This window comes from Delphinapterus leucas, chromosome 14 (assembly GCF_059928025.1).
Source record: "Delphinapterus leucas isolate spDelLeu-1000000601 "Yukka" chromosome 14, BTC_Dleu_Yukka2, whole genome shotgun sequence".
In the NCBI taxonomy this organism is placed as follows: domain Eukaryota; kingdom Metazoa; phylum Chordata; class Mammalia; order Artiodactyla; family Monodontidae; genus Delphinapterus; species Delphinapterus leucas.
Window position 1 is genome coordinate 17945077 of NC_143142.1, and position 21829 is coordinate 17966905.

Consider the following 21829-nt stretch of genomic DNA (forward strand, 5'->3'; position numbering starts at 1 on the left):
AAGTTATGCCTTCCATCCCTGGGGTGGCATGACCAGTGATTGACTGATTCGAGCCAAGCCCCCAGACCTCTGGGTGGGACAATCTCCATGGTACAATTCACACTCCAGAGCTCCCTGTGGATCACATTTCATACAATGGAACATTATCCAGCCTTTAAAAAGGATGGAAATTCTGACACATGTAACAACATGAATGAACCTTGAAGATGTTAAGTGAAATAAGCCAATCACGAAAAGACAACTGCTGTATGATTCCACTTATGTGGGGTCCCTAGAGTAGTCAAATTCATAGAGGTAAAAAGTGGAATCGTTCTTGCCAGGGGCTGGTGGGGAAAGGGGATTGGAAGTTAGTGTTTAGTGGGTACAGAGTTTCAGTTTGGGAAGATAAAAAAAAGTTCTGGAAATGGACAGTGGTGATGGTTGCACAATATGTAAATGTATTTAATGCCACAGAACTCTACACTTAAACAGGGTTACAATATTGAATTTAATGTTATGTGTATTTTACCACAGGTGAAAAAAAAGAGAATTCCATTTTAGGATCTGCTTCTAAGGAATTCGACCTATGACAAAACTATTACACCCAATTTATAGCAAGGTAAACTGAGGCTCAGAGTGACTATAGGTATATTTATGCTGTGGGGATGGTAATGGTCACCACCTCTCAGGGTTATTGAGAGGGTGAAGTCCAATAACGATGCCTGTAAAGAGCACTGATCAAGGAAGAGTATTAACGATGAAAATGTGTGAGAGAGAGACTGGAAAAGAGACATGGTGGCTTCAACTGAATTATGGTCAAATGTTGGCAATTTCATATGGTCCAACCTACTAGCAGTGTCTAGCCTTTAAGCTGGACAGCAGAATCAAAGACATTTCTCTCATTGTTATCTATTCAATCTTATATTCTTTAAATATTTCAAAATAAAAGATTTTGGATGGGGGGAATGGAGTAAATGGGGAGTAATGGAAGGGTTTGAATGGTATCCTGTCTTTGGCCAGAAACACGAGGTTTTGATCAGACAGACCTGGGGGTGAACCCTGGCTCCATGCCTTTTTAGCTCTGTGACCAGGGGTAAGTACTGTGACTTCTGGGGCCTCAGTTTTCTTATCTGTAAAAGGGTGATAATAATACCAACCTAATAGAGCTGTCGTGCAGAGCGAGTGCATGGAAAGCAACACCTAGAACGAGGCACAGGTGCTGCTAGACGGTGGTGGGTGTGGTGGAGAGTGCAGTGGTGGTAGTGGATGGGATGGAGTGTTTGCTCCAAGCTTCAATCCCAGCCGATCCGCCTGCAAACCCTGTGCTCTACGCTCTGCCGCGTATTTCCAACACAAGATGAGATTAACAGCTGGAGCTTTCCAAGCCCAGCCTTGCCATCAAATGGAGTTTCAGGTATTTACAAAACTGCCGTGATTTCATCTGTCTTTTCTCCAAATTCACAAGCAGGGAATGTTGCCCAGCCTTCTGGAATCTGAAGATTTACCCTTTCTATGCCAGAGTACCAGTTATTCTTGGTGAAATGTATGGAATAACGCAATAATTAATTGATGATAATGTTGATAGCAATACTTTTTACTTAGAAATGTCTCCATTTTTACCTTTTAAAAACGTTGCCCAGATTTGCCCTCCAGTCCCTCGTCAGCCCTCTGCCCTTCATGCCCATGTCATCGCAGACCCCGTTTTTCAAAGCTCTGGGAGAAATGGGCATTACTCATTCCATGTGACTCTCTCCTGGGAGGGTAGGGACTCATCTCTCCTGTTGCTGCCGTCACCCTGAAACTCACCACAGGGCTGGCAGAGAGCAGGAGTTTTGTGTTTGGGGGTGAGGAAGTTGGAGGAGACATGTATTTTTGCCTCTGAGTCCCAGGTTAAGAAGTTGCTGCTCAGAGAAGTCAAGGCGTTTCCGAGTAACAAGAAGGAGCACAGTGTGAAGGAATGTATTGTGTCGAGAGTGGAGTCCACGGGGTCTCAAACTCAAATGGCTACAGAGCCAGACAAAGGGGACAAAGTGCCAAGTGAGTGGAACACAAAGCAGGTATAAAGATAAGTGGCAGGAGACTGTCAGGGCTGGAGGTTATTTGGAGAGGACAAGACTGTGGTCACTTGTGCATCGTGTGTCCCATCTAGCCCTGGTCTAGCCGTGTTGGTCCCTTATTAGAATGTGTGCCCCAGGTGGCCAGATAGTCTACTTTTGAAAGAGATGTCGGGAATCTGGATTTTTATGTGAATTCTCCTAATTTTAAAACATTGGCATCCACTTTAAATTAAAAAAAAAAAATACTGTGTGGGCAACTTTTGGTGGGCATAATGTTACCCTTAGGTGACCAAATTGTTACTTCCATTAGATATAGATAGAGGAACGTAAATTCTGAAACACATGTACTTCCAACCAGTTTTTAGGTCTAGCGCAAGGATATCCTCATTCACATAACTTACCATGTGAACAGGGCTCCCCCTGGAGTTGTGCAGTGCCCAACCCATCCAACTCTACTAGGCAGCCCTTAAAGTTGTCACCCTCCCCACAGTCCAACTCAACAGAAATGCCCACCCCCACCTCTCCTCCACCCATTCAGCTCTCTAGACCATGAGAGAAAAGCTTGTCGCCTGTCTTGGACACAACAGCTATACTGCAAGGCCATTGAGGAGGAGTTCTAGCCATCATGACCAGATTTGCTCTGTCCTCTAGGGTGGTGAAATTCCGTCGCACAGGCGAGAGTGCAAGGTCAGAGGACGACACGGCTTCGGGAGAGCATGAGGTCCAGATTGAAGGGGTCCGTGCAGGCCTAGAGGCCGTCGAGCTGGATGATGGGGCAGCTGTGCCTAAGGAGTTTGCCAATCCCACTGACGGTGAGGGGACCCTGAATTTGGGGCATCGGCCCAGGCCACAGTCAGGGGCTCTGAGGTACCAGGGTTGCCTCTCCAGGTGGTATGCTCAGAGGGATCTTGTGAAGGGGCAGGTAGGAGGACCTGGAGGCCAGGGGTGACATGTGGGGCTGGACCTACATGGCTTTCTTCAGCAGGCAAGGTTATATCATAATCCCTGGCGGTCAACAACATTGACTAACACTTGGCTGAGGATGGCAGCCCCAATGATGATGATGGTGATGGTGATAGAGATGATAATGATGATGGTGATGAGATGGTGATGGTGACGGTGATAATATGATGATGGTGGTGGCAATGGTGATTGTGAAGATGACAGTAGCGGTTAGAGCAGCAGACACAGGCTGAGGATGTCCTCTGTGCCAGGCACTGTCCTAAACACTTTACACATATTACCCATTTAATCTTCACAACAGTTCCAGCTGTAAGTACTACGGTTATCTTTCCCATTTTCCAGGAGAGGACACGGAAGTACAGAAGGTTAAGGACCTTGCCCAGGGTCACACAGCTAGAACTTAGCCAAGCTGGATTTACACCCAGGAAATCTGGCCTCAGAGCCCACATTCCTACCCATGACCCTGTGCTCCCTCTGCATACAGATGGTCAAACAAGAGACTTGAAGCCGTGCTAGGGGACCTGGTCTCCCCTCACCACCTGACGATGCTGATGGATGAAAACGTTCTATGCATTCCTGAAAGCAATTCCCAACAAGAGAGAGGATTAATGGCTTGAGCCCAAGGCCTGTTGTTGGCAGATCTAAGGAGGCAATGACTGGGGAGGAAGGGGAGGCAGAGGTTAGAAGCAATGGCTTCAGGTTCAGGCTGATCTGGGCTCAATTCCCAGATCTCAGTGTGCCAGCTACGTTAACAGTGGGCAAGTTCATGTCCTCCTCTGTAAAATGGGGCTAAGACTGAGCCTTAACTAGTAGTTGTGACAGGGAGTAAATGAGATAATGTACATCAAGCTCTTAGGGCAGTGCCTGACCCACAGGGAGCACTCCATAAAGACACCATTATATTATTACTATTACTGTTCTTATTATCGATGATGTTATAGAACTCACTCTGCTTTCTCCTCAGTATTTTTACTGAAGGAAACCAGACCCTGCTGGGGTGATAAACACCAGCTCATACTTCTAGAGAAAATTATGATTGCTATAAGGGGCCCATGATTGAAATTCTAATAAGATGACAACTCCCAGCAGAGGCTGATGAGATCCTCAGAGGCCCCACAGGAAGGCCACCCAGCATGCTCCTTTAGTATTTTTATTTTTTAGTTAGCTCTTTATTTTGGACTTTTTTTTTGGCTTTGCTGTGCAGCATGTGAACCTTAGTTCCCCGACCAGGGATTGAACCTGTGCCCCCTGCATTGGGAGCGCAGAGTCTTAACCACTGGACTGTCAGGGAAGTCCCTGGATTATTTTAAATTTACAGAAAAGTTGCAAAGATAGCACAGAGAGTTCTCGTATACTCTTTTTGTCTTTCTCAAAATCTTTTTTGTCTGTTTGTTATTTTTTCATATACTCTTCATGCAGCTTCCCCTAAAGTTAACATCTTACTTAACCATGGCACACTTGTCAAAACTAAGAAATTAACACTGGTGCAATACTATCCAGGAAACTCCAGACTTCATTCAGATTTCACCAGTTTTCCCAGCAGTGCTGTTACAGGAACCAATCCAGCACACCACATTGCATTTAGTCTTTTCGTCTTTCTCAAAACACTTATGAGCTTCTAAATTATATCCTTATGTTTTTCTGAGTATACAAATAATATGTGTTTATTTAGGAAGCATTCAGCCATGATCGAAATGTACAAAAAAGTGAATGCTGACAGATAACCCTGTCGACAGTCTGTGGACACTTAATCTTGCTCCCCGTGGTCCATCTTGCTTTGTTTTCTTAAAATTAGTAATATATACTGTATGCATCTTTCTATATCTGCCCGTTTTTAAACAGATGGGTTGTATTTCATAATGTAGATATATAAACATTTAAATATAATATATAAAATAATTTAACCAATTCCCTGTTGATAGACATTCTGGGTTGTCCAGTTTTTCCTTTTGTAGAAACAATGTTGCGTTGGACTTTGCAGCAAGATATACCTTCATGCTTGCTGGAAGGTTTTTCTAGGATAAGTTCTAGAAGCAGCATGCACTGCCTTTAAAGAGCTTGGCCAGGGACCCTCCCCCCGCCCCCACCTAGGCCCCACACACTAGGACAACTGCAAGATGCACTGACTCCTTCCTCCACCTCCCCCTTCTCCTTCCCAGATACTTTCATGGTGGAAGATGCGGTGGAAGCCATTGGTTTTGGAAAATTTCAATGGAAGCTCTCTGTTCTCACCGGCTTGGCTTGGGCAAGTATCTCTGGGGACAGTGGCCTCACCTTCAGTTTCCAAGGAACACCTGTGCTGCTCAACTGGCTTTCCATGGTCTACATGGAAGGACACAGCTCCTTCCGCATAGAGCCTTTGCTTGAATCAGCAGAGTTTGGGTTGAGTGACCCTGGGTGATAATGAAGGTCTGGGGGTTGGGGGCTGTGGAGGTTAGGTGTGGTTGACAATTGCCCTCAAGGAGAAGTTGAAGCTTCTGGTTAATTAAGTGGTTCTCAACCCTTTGAGGCTCAGGGCTTCTATAAGATTCTGATGTCATCTGTGAGGCTCACCCTAGAAAAACATGCACAGATCAAAATGTGCCTTCGTTTTAAGGGGCTCATGAGCCCTCGTCAAACTCCCTTAATCTACCTAAAGCAAATAATGCATCTAGACCGTTAATACAATTGAAATTGATTTTTTGTGACTAGTGCAAGACTGAGATTTAACTACATAGTTTTCCAAACAGTCATCAATTTCCCCACATCATTTTTCCCACTAATTTGCAGAGCCGCCTTTATCATCCACCGCATTCCCACGGCTACATGGGTTTGCTTCTTGACTCTCATTTCTGTGCCATTGCTTTGTCTGTTTAATCCAGTAAAGGTACCACTGTATTTAGCCACCAGGGCTTCCCAGTATGTTTTAATAATGTTAAAAGGTCACTCATTAACTATACTGACAATTCTACATGAACGATGACCAAAGAGAAACTAGTTTTTAATTGAGCTATAAGAGAAAAAGGTCATTGTCTCTCTACCTCTATAAAAATGTTTTTCTGATTTTCGAAATATGATACCTTACCACTTCATTCGGGGAGTGCCCCTAAGTTTTTCCAAACACGGGAGAACACACACACACAAAGAATGTTGAATGTCTAGTTGTCAATTCCTGCATGGCACCGCACTGTTTTAACTACTGGAGCTTTCAGTGTTTTTTTGTTTTGTTTTGTTTTTTAACATCTTTATTGGGGTATAATTGCTTTACAATGGTGTGTTAGTTTCTGCTTTATAACAAAGTGTATCAGTTATACATATACATATGTTCCCATATCTCTTCCCTCTTGCATCTCCCTCCCTCCCACCCTCCCTATCCCACCCTTCCAGGCGGTGCTTTGTTTCAGTGTGTTTTTAAAATTTAATTTATCTATTGTATTTTTGACCGCTCTGCAGCGGCATGCGGGATCAGCATGCAGGATCTTACTTCCCCGCCCTGGTCAAACCCGTGCCCCCTGCATTGGGAGGGTGGAGTCTTAACCACTGGACCTCCAGGGAAGTCCCAACTTTCAGTGTGTTTTGATGTGTGATAGGGCACTCAGCAGAAGGTAGAAGAGGGATTTTTGTACACACTTGCTTGGGGTCGTGGACTTGGTGAGGGGCCAGCCGGCCCTGGCCTGGGCAGCATCCTGGCCTCATGATGTTTGCTTGCTCCCTGCAGATGGCTGACGCCATGGAGATGATGATCCTGAGCATCCTTGCGCCGCAGCTGCACTGCGAGTGGCGGCTGCCCAGCTGGCAGGTGGCGTTGCTGACCTCGGTAGGCAGCCCAGCAGCTCTTTCCTTTTGTGCACATTTCTGGTCTCCCCGGGGGGAGGGGTGGTTTCTGTAGGATGTCCCCCTCCTCCTTCTGCTGCCAAGGACTCAACAGAAAAGACTTAAACCCTGAATGGAAACACCATTACCTCAGATTCCTCCTCCCTTCTGCATCTCACGTATCCTGGCAGCTTTGCAGCCAACTCTAACCTCTCCTGGGGGTTCCAGCTACCTGGGGGCCCCAGATATCCTGCTCAATTGCCAGGAAGCTGGAACGCACCTGATCGTATCACTTAAACCTTATAAGCCTCACTCTTCCAAAAAGATGCCAGTTCCTCCCATGTGAGGGTGACTTGAGGATTGGAAACAACATAGTACATGTTCAGTAAATCATAGGAGCTGCTGCTCCCTGGAACTAAGGCTTGGAGGAGCATGAGTCAGACGCTTAATTTTTGTCAGAGATAGTTCAACGGCAATCTTCTAAAAGGGAGGGGAATGGCCAGGCTGGATAAGAGGATAAAAATAATGATACCCACAAAAGCTAATGTTTATTGAGCATTTACAGTGCAAATGGCTTTATATACACTGTATACAATATATGTGCAATATACATTGTGCTTTTTAATCCTCACAATGCTATGAGGTAGGTACTATTATGAGCTGAGGAAGATGAGTGCAGAGAGGTTAAGTCACTCACAAAAGGTCACACAGCCTAGCTAGTGGCAGAGTCATTGCTGACTAGGAATGTCTCCCAGAATGCTGTTTTTCTATGGACAGCTGTTCAAGAATGGCCTGAGTGCCTTTGGCCTTTGGCAACAAGGCAATAAGGAACTTCATAAGCGCATACATCTGGATTTTTGTGGTTTAGTTACCTTGAGATGAGGGACCTTGAACGAGACACTTTCGGCTCTGCAAAATGGGGGTGCAAAATGGGGGTGATAACGCCTGTCTGACTTCGGATGGTCGACAAAAGCCCTAGAGTGCCCAGCACATGGTAGAGGTCGGGTAAATGACGCTTCTTTCTTTCCTCATTCTCACTAATACCTCCTAAGGAATAATCACAGGTCTGTGTTTTTGTGATGCGAGGCCTTTTTGATCCCTTGTCATTGGTTCCTAACAGCCACCATTTATCAATGAGCACTTATATGCCAGCATCTGTGCTAGGGGTTGTCCATGCTTTACCTCTTTAAACCTCTCAACCTATGAAAGAGGTGCTGTTATTACTCCTCCCATTTCTACAGATAAGGACACTAAGTCTCAGACAGGTGCGATGACTTGCCCAAACTCACACAGCCTATCAGAGGCAGAGGCAGGATTGAAATCAAGGCCAGGCAGACTCAGAGCCCCTGCCCCCAGCTTACTGCCCTGGATCACTTTCCTATGGTATCAGGTTTGGACTCATGGGCTAGTAAAGCAGTGAAGTTCCATGGTCAAGTTTTCTGCAGAAAAGTTAGGGCACTGCAGGAGCTGCTTCAGCTGCATAAAGTACATAAGAAGGATGAGACTGACCGTCGTTGCTGTCACAGGCAATACTGTGTGAGATTACCGTAATTACTGTGATATATAACCAGTACCCTGCGGTGCCTAGGTCTCCCCTGGGAGAGTGAGAATGGGGGAAAATGGGTGTTTACAGGGATGCTTGACTCTTTCGGGATGTAAGGATATCATTTAGCACATGACTAAGGCCACACTTTACCCCAAGACAGTAATCATCAAACACTTTTGCTCTCGCTAATCTAGAAAAGAATTGTGTAAAAACTATGCAGCCCCCAGGAGTCTCACAAGTTTTTAAATTGACGTTAAAACTTTAAAATTATAGTTGCAGCATATATAATTTCTGGAGTATTGAAATATTAAAAGTTCAAATAAAACTTTCATATCACTCTTTTCATTTTTTATTTTTTAAAAATTTATTTATTTATTTATCTATTTATTTATTTTTGGCTGCGTCAGGTCTCCGTTGCTGCGCGTGGGCTTTTTCTAGTTGCGGCGAGCGGGGGCTACTCATTGTTGTGTGTGGGCTTCTCATTGCAGTGGCTTCTCTTGTTGCGGAGCATGGCTCTAGGTGCGTGGGTTTCAGTAGTTGTGGCTCACGGGCTGTAGAGTGCAGGCTCAGTAGCGCATGAGCTTAGCTGTTTGGCGTCATGTGGGATCTTCCCAGACCAGGGCTCAAACCCATGTCCCCTGCACTGGCAGGCAGATTCTTAACCACTGCGCCACCAGGGGAGTCCCATATCACTCTTTTTAATGTGTCCAATGGAATTGAAATATTTATCTGCTACCCACCATCACCTGTGTAAAAATAACATGAATAAGCTCTTCAGAAGAATTTGGAAATTTTGCATTGTCTTGTTTTCTTCTTGAACTGGTATTTTCATTCCATTTCTCCATATAATTTTATCTTAATGTAATGTTTTATTATGCTTGAAAGTACTTCATTTGTCACCCTATCATAGTTTTTGTGACATTTTAAGTTATTGTTTTTAATTTTCTGAGATCATAAGGCTCTGAGTATTAACATTTTTCTCCTGCAGTAAGTTATCATGATAATTTTTAGTAATAAACAACAGATCAAAACAAGATAGAATTAATTTTGATAAATAATTGCTAAACATAAGTCACCTTATCAGGAACACACCTCTTCATGAGGGCTACGGAGTGTTTCCCAATTATGTCATGCATTCTTGAATCATTACTTATTGCTAAAATGAGACAGGGTTCAGCCACTAGGCTACTCCTACTTTTCATATTTATTGAATGGATACGAATATGAAAGGCTTTGTTCACATATAAAAACTTTGGGGGGAGGAAACTGAAGGAGTTTTGTAATAACTCAATAAACTAATGCCACTTGATGTTTTCCAACAACTTCCAAGTTTCGTGCCGAAGAGCACACGGCAGTCGTTTATGAAAAATTATTTTTAGTGATCTAATTTTCTGACAGCTTGATTAGGCTCTCCTGCAATTTGGTTAAAAATAATAAAATGGGGCTTCCCTGGTGGCGCAGTGGTTGAGAGTCCGCCTGCCGATGCAGGGGACGCGGGTTCGTGCCCCGGTCCGGGAGGATCCCACATGCCGCGGAGCGGCTGGGCCCGTGAGCCATGGCCGCTGAGCCTGCGCGTCCGGAGCCTGTGCTCCGCAACGGGAGAGGCCACAACAGTGAGAGGCCAGCGTACCGCAAAAAAATAAATAAATAAAATAAAAAATAATAATAATAAAATGGAATTGGAATCAAGATGACTTGCGAAAGGATTTGTAACTGTGTCATTGGTGTCTCCTTCTGGAGGCATCCTGGAGGGTTTAACCTCAAAGCAATGTTTAACCTCAAAAGGTGCATTGGGAGGATGCGGTAGGGAGAAGTGGGGGAGGGGTGGTTGAGAAAGGGAGGAAGGAACTGGTGAGACCCCTAACCTGTTCTCAGGAAAGAATCTCTATGGAAGTTGAAGGCCTGGAAATGAATTCCTTTAAAACTGTCCAAATCTGCTTCTCCCTTGGAACACCTCTGTGTAGCCGGTTTGGAGCCCTCTGCTCTAAGTCATGCCTGGAGGAATGCTTTTGGGTTCAGACCACACTAAGAAGTGCCATTCCCGTCTCTGGGCCTCAGTGGCCTTATATGTAAACTGGGGATAATAATAGTACCCACTCCTTAGGGCTGCTGTGAGAATTAGGTAAGACATATGTAAAAAGCATTCAGTGTGGTGTCTGACACTTGGTGAGTGCTCCGGAAAGGATAGAACAGTGAAGAGAGCTCTAGTCGGCCTGTTTGGGTTTAAGACCTGTCTCTACCCTCTCCTCCCTGGGATAAGAGCAGGTTTCTTAAAACTTCTAAACCTCAAGCTACCCATCTATAAAATGGGTATGAGCATTTATAACTCATCTGCTCTGATCAAGGGTTAACAACGGAACAAGGACTTTACCCAGCACACAGTGAGCACTCCATGGTTGCTGTCTCTTGCTAATGGCTTACAACTCCCATCCTAACCTCCTGTCTCCTGTTTTCATATCCTCCAAACTCTACCTTGCAACCTTTAACATTTTTTTAGCCATAAGACATTTCTTGGGTTTGGTGAGAAATTGGTAAAATACTAGCTCTGCAGCCATGCAGCCTGATTCCAGCCCAGGCTGCATCACTTACACTTGTGTGACCCAGCCCATGTGACCTCCCCTCTCTGAGTCTCTGTTTCCTCATCTGTGAAATGGGGATAATAATAGCACCCGCCCCATGGGATTGTTGTGAGGCTTAAACAGTAATATGAAGCATGTAGACTAGTATTTGCATCTCAACACGTTCTCAGTAAAGCTTGCTTCATTCTTATTACAGGAGTGTGACGTGACACTTTCAAATTGGTGTTCCTTTTCTCCACGATGCTCCATGTCATTATCTAACAGAAACTGTCTTTGCCCACACAGGTGGTCTTTGTCGGCATGATGTCCAGTTCTACCCTCTGGGGAAACATCTCAGACCAGTATGGCAGGAAAACAGTAAGGCAACTTCTCCTAAGCTCGTGTCCTCTGGGTTATCTTTGTGATGGCATTGACAAAGTAGCAAAACTTATGCTGACTGAGCATTTGGTGGGGGTCTAATTAATTCAGGGATACACTGAAGGGCAAAGAGAAGACGTTGCTCTGAGGCTGTGGACTCTTGAAATCACATATCCCTAGTGGGACCCAAGGATGTGCATTTCAGAACATGGAAGATGCTGGTGGTGCCCACCCCCATCCCCTTGGCGCTCAATCTGTCTGTGCCACAGTTTCCTCATCTGTAAATGGTATAATAATAGTCTTCCCCATAGGGCTGTTACGGGGAGTAAATGACCCTTGTGACAGAAAGCTCTTGACACAGAGGAAATGTTTCTTCAATTTCCATTATCCTTCCTATTTGCCAAGCTCACGGTGCCAATAAATGGCAAGGCCGGTGTTAAAATGCAGGTGCCTCTGGCTCCAGAGTTCACATCCATCACCTTGACCTTGGCCGCTGGGAGACATCACTGAACGATTCCCTGGAATTCAGTTGATTAGTTGAACATTCATCCACCCCAAATAGATGAAGCCTGGAGGGGGCTGTCTGCAGAGGGTTCCTCCAGATCTCCTGAGCAGCTTGCTAAATACCACACCCAACATAAAGCTGGCGTGACCGGAGAGAGAGAGAGAAAGTGCCACCAGACTGAAGAGCCTCCTTCTCCCCAGCATGGAATTCTGGCCCAACCTCATGGAGGATGGATCCGGCTCTAATTATAAAGCTTCCCCAGAACTCCTCCAGGACCAGCAGGAGAGCCAGACAGCTGGCGAGCCTTGGCAAGCTTGGAGAACCTCCTCTTAGCTCCCTGATCTTCCTTGGCTCAGCTGGGAGGTTTCTGTGAGGGCGTCTGCTGTGTGACTTTGCAGGAGGATCACATGTGGGGTTAGGACTCGGTGGAACGCTTTTCTTTCTTTCTTTTTTTTTTTTTTTTTTTTTTTTTTTTGCGGTATGCGGGCCTCTCACTGTTGTGGCCTCTCCCGTTGCGGAGCACAGGCTCCGGACGCGCAGGCTCAGCGACCATGGCTTACGGGCCCAGCCGCTCCGCGGCATGTGGGATCTTCCCGGACCGGGGCACGAACCCGTGTCCCCTGCATTGGCAGGCGGACTCTCAACCACTGCGCCACCAGGGAAGCCCCGAGAATGCTTTGATTCCTACAGAAGTTTATACAGCCGGGGGGCTTGTGGCAGCCGCAGAAAGGAAGGGCGACGTGTGTGGCCTTGCGCAGATGGAGATAAACGCATCCGGGTTCATAACGTAGCGCCCCCTGTCGAGCGAGGTAACCTTGAGACAGCTGTTTTACCTCTCTGAGCCTCAGTTTTCCCATCGGCAAAATAGGGTTGACAACAGTAGGAACTCAAAGGATTGCTGGGAGGATTAAATAAGAAAATGTAGGGCTTCCCTGGTGTCGCAGTGGTTGAGAGTCCGCCTGCCGATGCAGGGGACGCAGGTTCATGCCCCGGTCCGGGAATATCCCACATGCCACGGAGCGGCTGGGCCCGTGGGCCATGGCCGCTGAGCCTGTGCTTCCGGAGCCTGTGCTCCGCAGCTGGAGAGGCCACAATGGTGAGAGGCCCGCGTACCGAAAAAATAAAAAAAAAAAGAAAATGTATATAATACACTTAGAACAGTATTTACAGATGCATGGTTAGCCCGTGATTAATGGTAACTACTTTTGGTTGGGACTCGAAAAAAAAAGATTTAGAATGTGATCAGGTCATCCTCTAGTTCAAAGGCTACAGGACCACGTTATCTCTAAGGAGGAAAAGGAGGTGGCTGGCAGGCACTGGGCCTCTCTTTTCAATATTTTGAAGATCCTCGGGTTTCCTTGCCTGTGACTATTTTCCTTGTGCTTGAGAAAGATTGGCGAGTACCAGGAGGCTTGAGCCAGACAGTCCTGCAGGAGACTGAGCAATGCTCATGGCAATGAGATCAGCATGCTCCTTTGGGGTTGCAGGCCTGGCATCCAAGTGGCAGCAAGATGAAAGCCTTTCCAGGCTCCAGGTGGCAAACAGGTGGGCCATGAGCCAAATGTGGCCCCCAGATGTGTATGATTTATCCCATGCAATGCTTTATGGGATTTTGAATCAGTTGCCTCCGTTTCAAAAATCACATATTTTTGCATAAAAGTAAAAAGAGGTGTGGGTTTTTGGAAAGCTGCGTTATCCGGCAGCTTGGGATCCACACTCTGTGATGTTAGCTTTCGTCTGGAGCTGAGGCTGGCAAGGCAGGGCAAGTTCTCTTTCATTCACCCAGGCCCACCTGTCCTCACTGCATTTACACCTGCATCATGTGCGTATGTTCTCTGCCAGAGGTAATGGGGAGCCATCAAAGGTCCTGGAGAAGGGGAGTGGCTCTTTCAAAGTACAGCTTCGGGCATTAGAAATCCTGGCTCCAGTTTTGACTCTGCTGATCCTGAACAAATCACTCAACTCTGTCGGCCCTCAACGTGCTGATTTATAAAGTGGTCATGAAAATAACGTCTTTCCACAGGCCACTGTGAGGATCCAGTGTAATGATGGGGCTGCGATTTAAGAAATGCAAATGAAAGTTCCATGAAGTCAGAGACTCTGGCTGTCATGTGGCCTGTCCTAGCCCAGGACAAAGCCAAGTGCTTAGCAAGCAGTAGGCTGTCAATGTGTGCAGAGTGAATGGATGAATGAATGAATAATGTATATTAGGACCTCAACTGCCAGGCACACAACAGGTGCTCAATACATGTATAGTGAACAAATGAGTGAATGAATGAATGATACATTTCAGTACCTCTAGTGCTGGGCACACAACAGGTGTTCGATACCTGTGTATTGAATGAATGAATAATATATATCAGTATCTCTAAGTGTCTGGTATACTGCAGTCACTCAATACATGCTTATTGTTGAATGAATAACTGAATCAGCAAATTAATAAATGTATAATATCCATCTATCTCTAGAGCCTGGTATACAGAGGATGCTTAATAGATATGGAAGGAAGAAAGGAAGGGAGGGAGGAAGGGAGGGAGGGGTAACAATCTAAAAGGCAGAACAGATGTTAGGTAGAATGACAACTGTAGGTGATGAGAAGCCCAAAGGACATTTCTGCAGAGTCCCCAAGCAGTGCTTAGATGGGGCTTGTTGGCACTGCTGGTGCCTTTGCAATAGCTATAACAGTACTTCCAAATGGTTGCTGAGTCCTCATTTTCTGGGCAGCTGGAAAGCCCTGGCATAGGCGGGCAAATGCAGAGCCAGCTGTACCCTGCTATGACCTGATAGGACAGATCAGCCTGCTTGTCTCTGCTGCCTGGTATGGGGGCACCCGGTGACCTCACTGGGATAGCACAGTTGCCGGGCAGCCCCGTGAGAGAGGCTTGGCTGCCATGTGCCAGTCTGGGTGCCCTCCTCTCTCCCCTCTCCTCTCCTCCTGCTGTTTTCCTTCTGTTCTTTTATTTTCTCTGCTGCTAATGATGTCTTGTTACTGATTCAAGACTTGTTGGGTTCCAAGGAAGAAAATCCCTATTAAGTTAGCTTAAGCCAAAAGAAAGGAACCAAGTATATGTGTGGCAGGTACCAATATCATAGCCCTGGGTTTAGGGGAACAGAAAGGTTGCTTTATTATTTATTGATTATTATTGTTATTCATTATTACAATAGATCCAGGTTTTCCTGGCCTTGAATAATTCCTGCTCCACCTGTTCTCTTATATACTTAATATCTTTCTTTATATCAACATTTTTTAAAATCCTTAAATGCATGTTTTTTGAAAAGGAAACTTGATAGAGAGTCTTAAGTGGGAAATCAATAGCAACTGCAGTAAATAGGAAGTAGCTGCAAAAATAAATACAAAGAAAACAATGTTATAAAATTCTAGCTGGGGGCTTCCCTGGTGGCGCAGTGGTTAAGAATCTTCCTGCCAATGCAGGGGACACGGGTTCAAGGTCTGGTCCGGGAAGATCCCACATGGTGCGGAGCAACTAAGCCCCTGAGCCACAGCTACTGAGCCTGCCCTCTACAACCCGCAAGCCACAACTACTGAGCCCTTGTGCCACAACTATTGAAACCCGCGGGCCTAGAGCCCGTGCTCCGCAACAAGAGAAGCCACCGCAATAAGAGAAGCCACCGCAATAAGAAGCCCACGCACCGCAACGTAGAGTAGCCCCTGCTCGCGTCAACTAGAGAAAGCCCGCGCGCAGCAACGAAGACCCAGCACGGCCCAAAATAAATAAATAAATTAATTAATTAAAAAAAATTCTGGCTGGTATGGTTGCCCCACTGCCCTCTCTGTTAAAGTGAGAGATTAGCAGATGTTTAAAAAGGTGTTAAAGACAGACCAGCAGGGTTAAGAATCCATCTGCCAATGCAGGGAACACGGATTCAAGTTCTGGTCCGGGAAGATCCCACATGTCTTAGAACAACTAAGCCCATGAGCCACAACTACTGAAGCCCGCGCGAATAGAGCCCTTGCTCCGCACAAGAGAAGCCACCGCAGTGAGAAGCCCGCGCACCACAGCGAAGAGTAGCCCCCACTCGCCGCAGCTAGAGAAAGCCGGCAGGCAGCAACAAAGACCCAATGTAGCCATAAATAAATAAATAAATTTAGACAAAAAAGACCAGCACCACATGGATACTTCCTCTTGGGCGTAATCAGACAAGTGAAGGTTAAAATGAAAAGGAGATCGCCTGCTTGCAAGGCGATGCAAAGTTATTTAAAACATTCTCTCTTCCACCTAAAATCATTTTCCAAAAGACCTGAAATCATCTGGTAGACCTCCAAATTCCCTCTCTAGTCACTTTTAATTCATTTTCATTTTAAAGCTAAAATTAGTATGTCTCACACTTTCTCCCTGAAGCATGGGGGTATGGGGAGCTGGCAGAAGGGTGAACTCAGTCCTACAGATTTAGGAACAGTGCTGCAGAAGGAGGTCTGCTCAGACCTCATGTGGCGGGTCTAAAATTCATGTTAAATTTGCATTCTACTCCATAATACATTTGGTGTTGGTTGTGTTATAAAAACTCTATTTTAAATTACATTCACCCTTAATGTTTTCTCAGTCTCTAAGGGTAATTGACACTCCAGGAATATGTACCAGGTTTGTCCTGCAGTATTGTGTTCCTAGGAGGTTTTCAACCCCATCAAATACAATGTCTTTTTTTTTTTTTTTTGGCTGCACCATGCGGCTTGCGGGATATTAGTTCCCTGACCAGGGATCGAACACAGGGCATGGCAGTGAAAGCACTGAGTCCTAACCACTGGACCGCCAGGGAATTCCCTACAGTGTCCCCTTTATTTAAAAAAATTATAAAATTTTTAATAGTGCCCCTAATAATCCAGAAATAATTTCAAAGATAAAATAACCTAGTTGCTTACACAGTTTTAAAAAAGAAGTCAGGGACTTCCTTGGTGGTCCAGTGGTTGGGACTTCATGCTTGCACTGCCAGAGGCCGGGGTTCGATCCTTGGCCAGAGAACTAAGATCCCGCAAGCCTCGCGGCGTGGCCAAAAAAAATTAAATAAAAAAATAAAAATAATAAAAAAGAAGTCAGTTATAATGCTCTAACTATGATACAAGGGAGAAAATTTTTAAAGGAGGTAATTAATAAATTTACTTTCAATATGCAAATATTTACACACAACTCTGCCTAGATCCTAAAAGGAAGTAGTTACTATTTGCCCCAATTATAAATAAGTTTGGATTTAAAGGAATCTTGTCAATGCTTTTTCTTTATATCTGACGTTTTGAAATAAGATTCAGATCAATCTATTCATAGATACACATAGAAGCCCTATGAATGCAGACAGATGCCGAAGTGTTCCCTCAGTCACTCAGCTATCACATGCAGCGTTGCCATTGGCAACACGGTTTTCTGAAATGATGGACCATTTTGTAAAATTCTGGATAAAACAAAGTGTATCCTCCTTTGATTTACCTAGAAGTTGCATTCCTGAAAAATTACGTGACCCACCTTCCAAAATCCTGTTTATATGTAAACTAGAGTGAAGATCTAGGCGCTGATAACCATAAACAGTTTTCAACTGCACGACGGTAGGGTGGGAAGTTTGACTGGAGCTGGTGCAGGACACAGGATAAGTCTTTATTAGGTCTCACGCGCTGTGAGACATCTAACATCTCTGGGATGTATCTGTTAAATGCCGATCATTGGGACAACCAAGAATGACCCACAGTTTTCCCCCACACCCCCTCAGGGTGGGTGCCACCCATGCAGAGAACCCCGGGCATCCCCTTGGCTGTGTGGATCACCCTTTACCGTGACCCTATTGGTGACTTTGAACATGTGCAGGGGACATGTGACCTACAGATGCTGAGAAGCCCTGTGTCTTCCTTCTCCTCAGGGGCTGAAGATCAGTGTGCTCTGGACCCTGTACTATGGCATCCTCAGTGCTTTCGCGCCCGTGTACAGCTGGATCCTGGTGCTCCGGGGCCTGGTGGGCTTCGGGATCGGAGGGGTCCCCCAGTCGTAAGTAAAGACCCAGCTCTGGCCACCCAGCCAGGCAGCCAGCCAACTATGTTCATGGCCTCAGAGGGATGCAAAGATGGTACATACACTAGGGCTTCTGGTATCCAGGGGCTCTGATGGAGCCAGAGAATAGTGTCATTGTCAGTATTATAATGATTACCAACAGCAAAAGCAACACGGTAGCTGGAAGGTCGTAGATGTGAAATAATAAAGATAATAGAGCTAGCACTGATTGGACGTTTCTCTTTGACACAGCACAGCAGCCCCAGAAGATGTTGGGGGGACGTGTTGAATTAGTGCAGTCTCCACTTTACAGCTGAGAAAACTGAGTCTCAGCGGGTGAAATCATTTGCCCAAGTCACACAGGCTGCAGGTGGAACTAAGAACCTGAGTCTGTCCGCCTGTAACATCTGTGCCCTTAACTACACCGCGTGCTGCCTCTTACCCTCTTCTAACCTAACCAGGAGACAGGGGGTGGGGCTAATTATCTGTAAGTTATGTGTTATTTTGTTGTTGCTGTTGTTATGATGCTGACAGTAGTCAGACTTGCAGGAAGAGGTCACTGTCTCCTGGGAGACTGGGGAATCCTGAAGCAGAGGGTGGCAGGTGGTGGCAGGTGGGCTGAATCTAACCTGATTACTGGGTCTCTAAATAAAGTTTTATTGGAACACAGCCGCACCATACATTTATGTATTATCTACACCTGTTTCCATGCTACAGCAACAGAGTTGAGTTGTCTCAGTAGAGACTGTATGGCCTGCAAACCTGACATATTTACTATTCAGCCCTTCATAGAAAAAGTGTGTTTAGGAATTCTCTGGCAGTCCAGTGGTTAGGACTCTGCGCTTTCACTGCCGAGGGCCTGGGTTCCATCCCTAGTTGGGGAATTAAGATCCTGAAAGCAGCAGTGTGGCCAAAAAAAAAAAAAAAAAATAGTGTGTTGACCCCACTCTCAAGGATGGTGATTAATAGCCAATATTTAGTGTTTATTAAGGAGCAGGTGCTGTTCTAAACAGTTTGCCCAGATTGTCTCATTTAATCCCCCAAATTTCCCTATGAGGTAGATTATATTATTAACCCCATTTTACAGATAAAGAAACTGAGGCACAGAGAGGTAAAGTAACTTGCCTCAGGTGACACAGCTACAAGAGGCAGAGATGGAATCTGAACCCACTCCCTCTAACTCCAGAGCCTGGGCTCTAACCATTGCATTTTACTGCCTTGCTATGAAGGATTAAAAGGATTTGGAAAGGCCCAGAGGAGACTGGGGAAGATGTAGGATATCTCATAGGAAGGGAATTTCATGAAAAGAGGAAGCCGTAGCTGAGTCTGAGGAAGGCTAATGGTCCAGTTCAGGTAGCTTGTTAGGCTGAGATACATGAGAATTGAAAACTGAGATGGGACAGGTAGACCGGGGCAAGCTTCTTAAAGGTCTTGAATCCCAGGCCAAAGGGATTGTCTATAGACAGTGGGGAGCCACTGAAAGTTCTTGAGCAGGAGAGGTACTTTAAAAGTATTAATCTGGCAGTGGTGGGTTGGACAGGTTGGAGATAAGGAACCCTACTGCAATAATTGAGGAAAATTTTGCACAAGGACCAGGTGGTTTCTTTCTAGTTTGTTCATTCATTCAACCAATATTTCTTGAGCTCCTGCTATGACGTGGGCCAGTGCTACGTCCTGGGCGTACAGCAGTGAGCCAAACAGGCACGGTTCCTGTTACAGGCTGGCGTCCTGGGAAACAGACTGAGATAGAGATTTGTGTGCAAGAGGGGGCCAGGATCAACACCTGTAAGGGAGTGAGAAAAACGGGCACGGGCAGAGGGAGAAGCTGAGTGGCAATGCGATTGTAACAGCTGATGGGGGCCTCAGCCAATCCTGTAGGGGTTCGGAAGCTGGGATGGCTTTTTAGGGTTGTTCCAAATTGAGGCATGGGGGCTGGGCCCTTGTACCCTCACATCAGCCACCTTGGATGTGGGCTGTCCGCGAGGAGGGAACATGACCTTGGGGAAGTCAGCTATTTTTGGCCAAGGCAATTCCTGCAAGGGCCTCAATTCTGAGCTCTTAGCAGGCAGTACTCCTGGTCATTCCAGAGGGACCGTATGCCTCAGCCCTGAAGGGGGAATCCAGGGGGTGCATCACAGCATCCACTACAGTCCATTCCCTGGACTCTTTGGATGTGCTCACATCGTATAATAAGTTCACCCCGTCTGGGAACAGCTCTTCCAGGATTCTGGTTGGTCTTTTCCCTGAAAAGACTTATAAAAGGATGGCTAGTGAGACAACCTACAGTCCCTGCTATGGCTTCTGGCCTCATGACTGCAGCCGATGTGTATTATTCTCTGCCCTCTGCCACCTATTCTAGATTCTCCTCACCTTTGGCTAGTACCTCTGCTGATCTAGATGAGGCCCCTTGTTACCACGCCCTTCTCAGGTCATTGCTGCTGCCCGTCCATTTAACACCAAGACTGGGCAGGGGGATTACCAAGAGACGTCCCGTGTATCACCTAGGTACCCAAGTAGATAACAGTAATCCTACCACCTCCTGATGCTTAGGATCAATTCCTGGGACAGAATGATGACTCTCTTTCATGGCTACTCATTTCTTGACACAAGGAACCCAAAGTCACTAGGTGATAGCTTTTGTTTAAGTTATTGGATTCTTGCTGCGTACCCTGGTGGAAGCATATTCTCTCTGGGAACCAGGACCTCCAGACCCACAGAGCCTAGAAGATGCAGAATGGAGGAAGCACAGACCCCCCCAAGTGGGTCACTGGGAATGATGGCAATGAAGGCCACTTCTACTTCGACTCTTAGATTTCCAGAACCATGTCTTCTTTCTACACAGCGCCATGTAATAATCATTGATTTAAGGGTATATTGTGTCCTAGAAGTTAGTGCCCCGTCCTCACAGGGTATCATCTCCAAGCTGACACCTCCACGGCACCTACAAAAGGCTGCTCGGTCACTCAGGCCAGCAGCTCCAGGGTGGCATGTTATGTTGAAGGACCAGTGGATTCCATGGTCATATACCCACTGCTGCATCTCCTTTGTTATACATCGGCTCCCTTGGTCCCATGCACTAGGGGATCCTGTGTCAATGGGTCAAATACTTGGAAAGCCCTCAGATAATAATGCTGCCTGAGACCCTGTGGGCAGGAAAGGCAAACCAGTACCCAGAATATGTGCCATTTCCGGTCAAGATGAATCACTGCTTCTTCCCAAATGGAAGATGTCCAATGTAAAAAACTCGCCACCAAGTGACATGGGATGGTTCCATCCTGAGGGCTCCATGTTGGTCTCTGTTGCTGGCAGACTGGCTTTTTGGCAGCAGAAATGGCAAGATTGGCTCTGGTGGGTGAAGATAGGGGTGATGCACCACTGCAGCCCCTGCCCTCCGAGGGTCAACAGCTCAGTGATTGACTTCTTGAGCCTCCGGAGTGTCACGGTTTGGGGAGGCTGGGAGAGGTGATCTCAAAGGAGAATGCTAATACTGAAGCAGGGTGCTTGGATCATGGGCTCCAAAACCAGGCTACCTTGGCCCTGTCACATAATAGCTGTGCATCCTTAGGCAAGTCATTAAGCCTTTCTACACCTCAGTTTTCTCATCTCTAAAATGGGGATAATAGCATACCTACCCCATGGGTCACTTAGAATGTTAAATGGCAACGCATGTGAAGTGCCCAGGACAGTGGCTAGCAGACACTCAAAAAATGTCAGCACTCAGCTCGTCTGCTGAAGGCTTTGGTAAGAGGCTCAGGCATCAGTGAGCTGGACGATGGACTCGGTGTATAATTATGGAAACAACAAATGTGGAGGAAAGGAGATGTGAGAACATGGACTTAACACAGGGACAAATCCAGACTGTCTGCCACTTAGAGGCTCTCAGTTCAACTCCGTCCTTCCCACCCTTTTTCATTATTGATCTTCCAGGGCTGTGCTCAGTAGGCATTTGTCATGGACTCCTGGATCTGGGATGAGCTTAGAAACCACTGGAGCTTAAAGCAGAGGCCATTAAGCCAAGCCCATTAATCTGGGCTGGCAGGGGCTTGTGGCCAATGTGCTCC

General features: G+C 46.1%; 1 protein-coding gene across 2 annotated transcripts in view; it reads left to right on the plus strand.

The window, feature by feature from the left end:
• The window catches only part of SVOP (SV2 related protein), an 83550-nt gene that overhangs the window by 18078 nt on the left and 43643 nt on the right, over nucleotides 1–21829 (plus strand). The window contains exons 2-6 of one of the 2 annotated variants that reach the window (XM_022551007.3): nucleotides 2688–2848; nucleotides 5159–5244; nucleotides 6697–6795; nucleotides 11202–11273; nucleotides 17641–17765. In XM_022551007.3, the coding sequence (XP_022406715.1) occupies nucleotides 2688–2848; nucleotides 5159–5244; nucleotides 6697–6795; nucleotides 11202–11273; nucleotides 17641–17765 (543 nt within the window). The remainder of the gene's footprint in view (nucleotides 1–2687; nucleotides 2849–5158; nucleotides 5245–6696; nucleotides 6796–11201; nucleotides 11274–17640; nucleotides 17766–21829) is intronic. The other variant, XM_089894604.1, reaches the window with a different exon arrangement.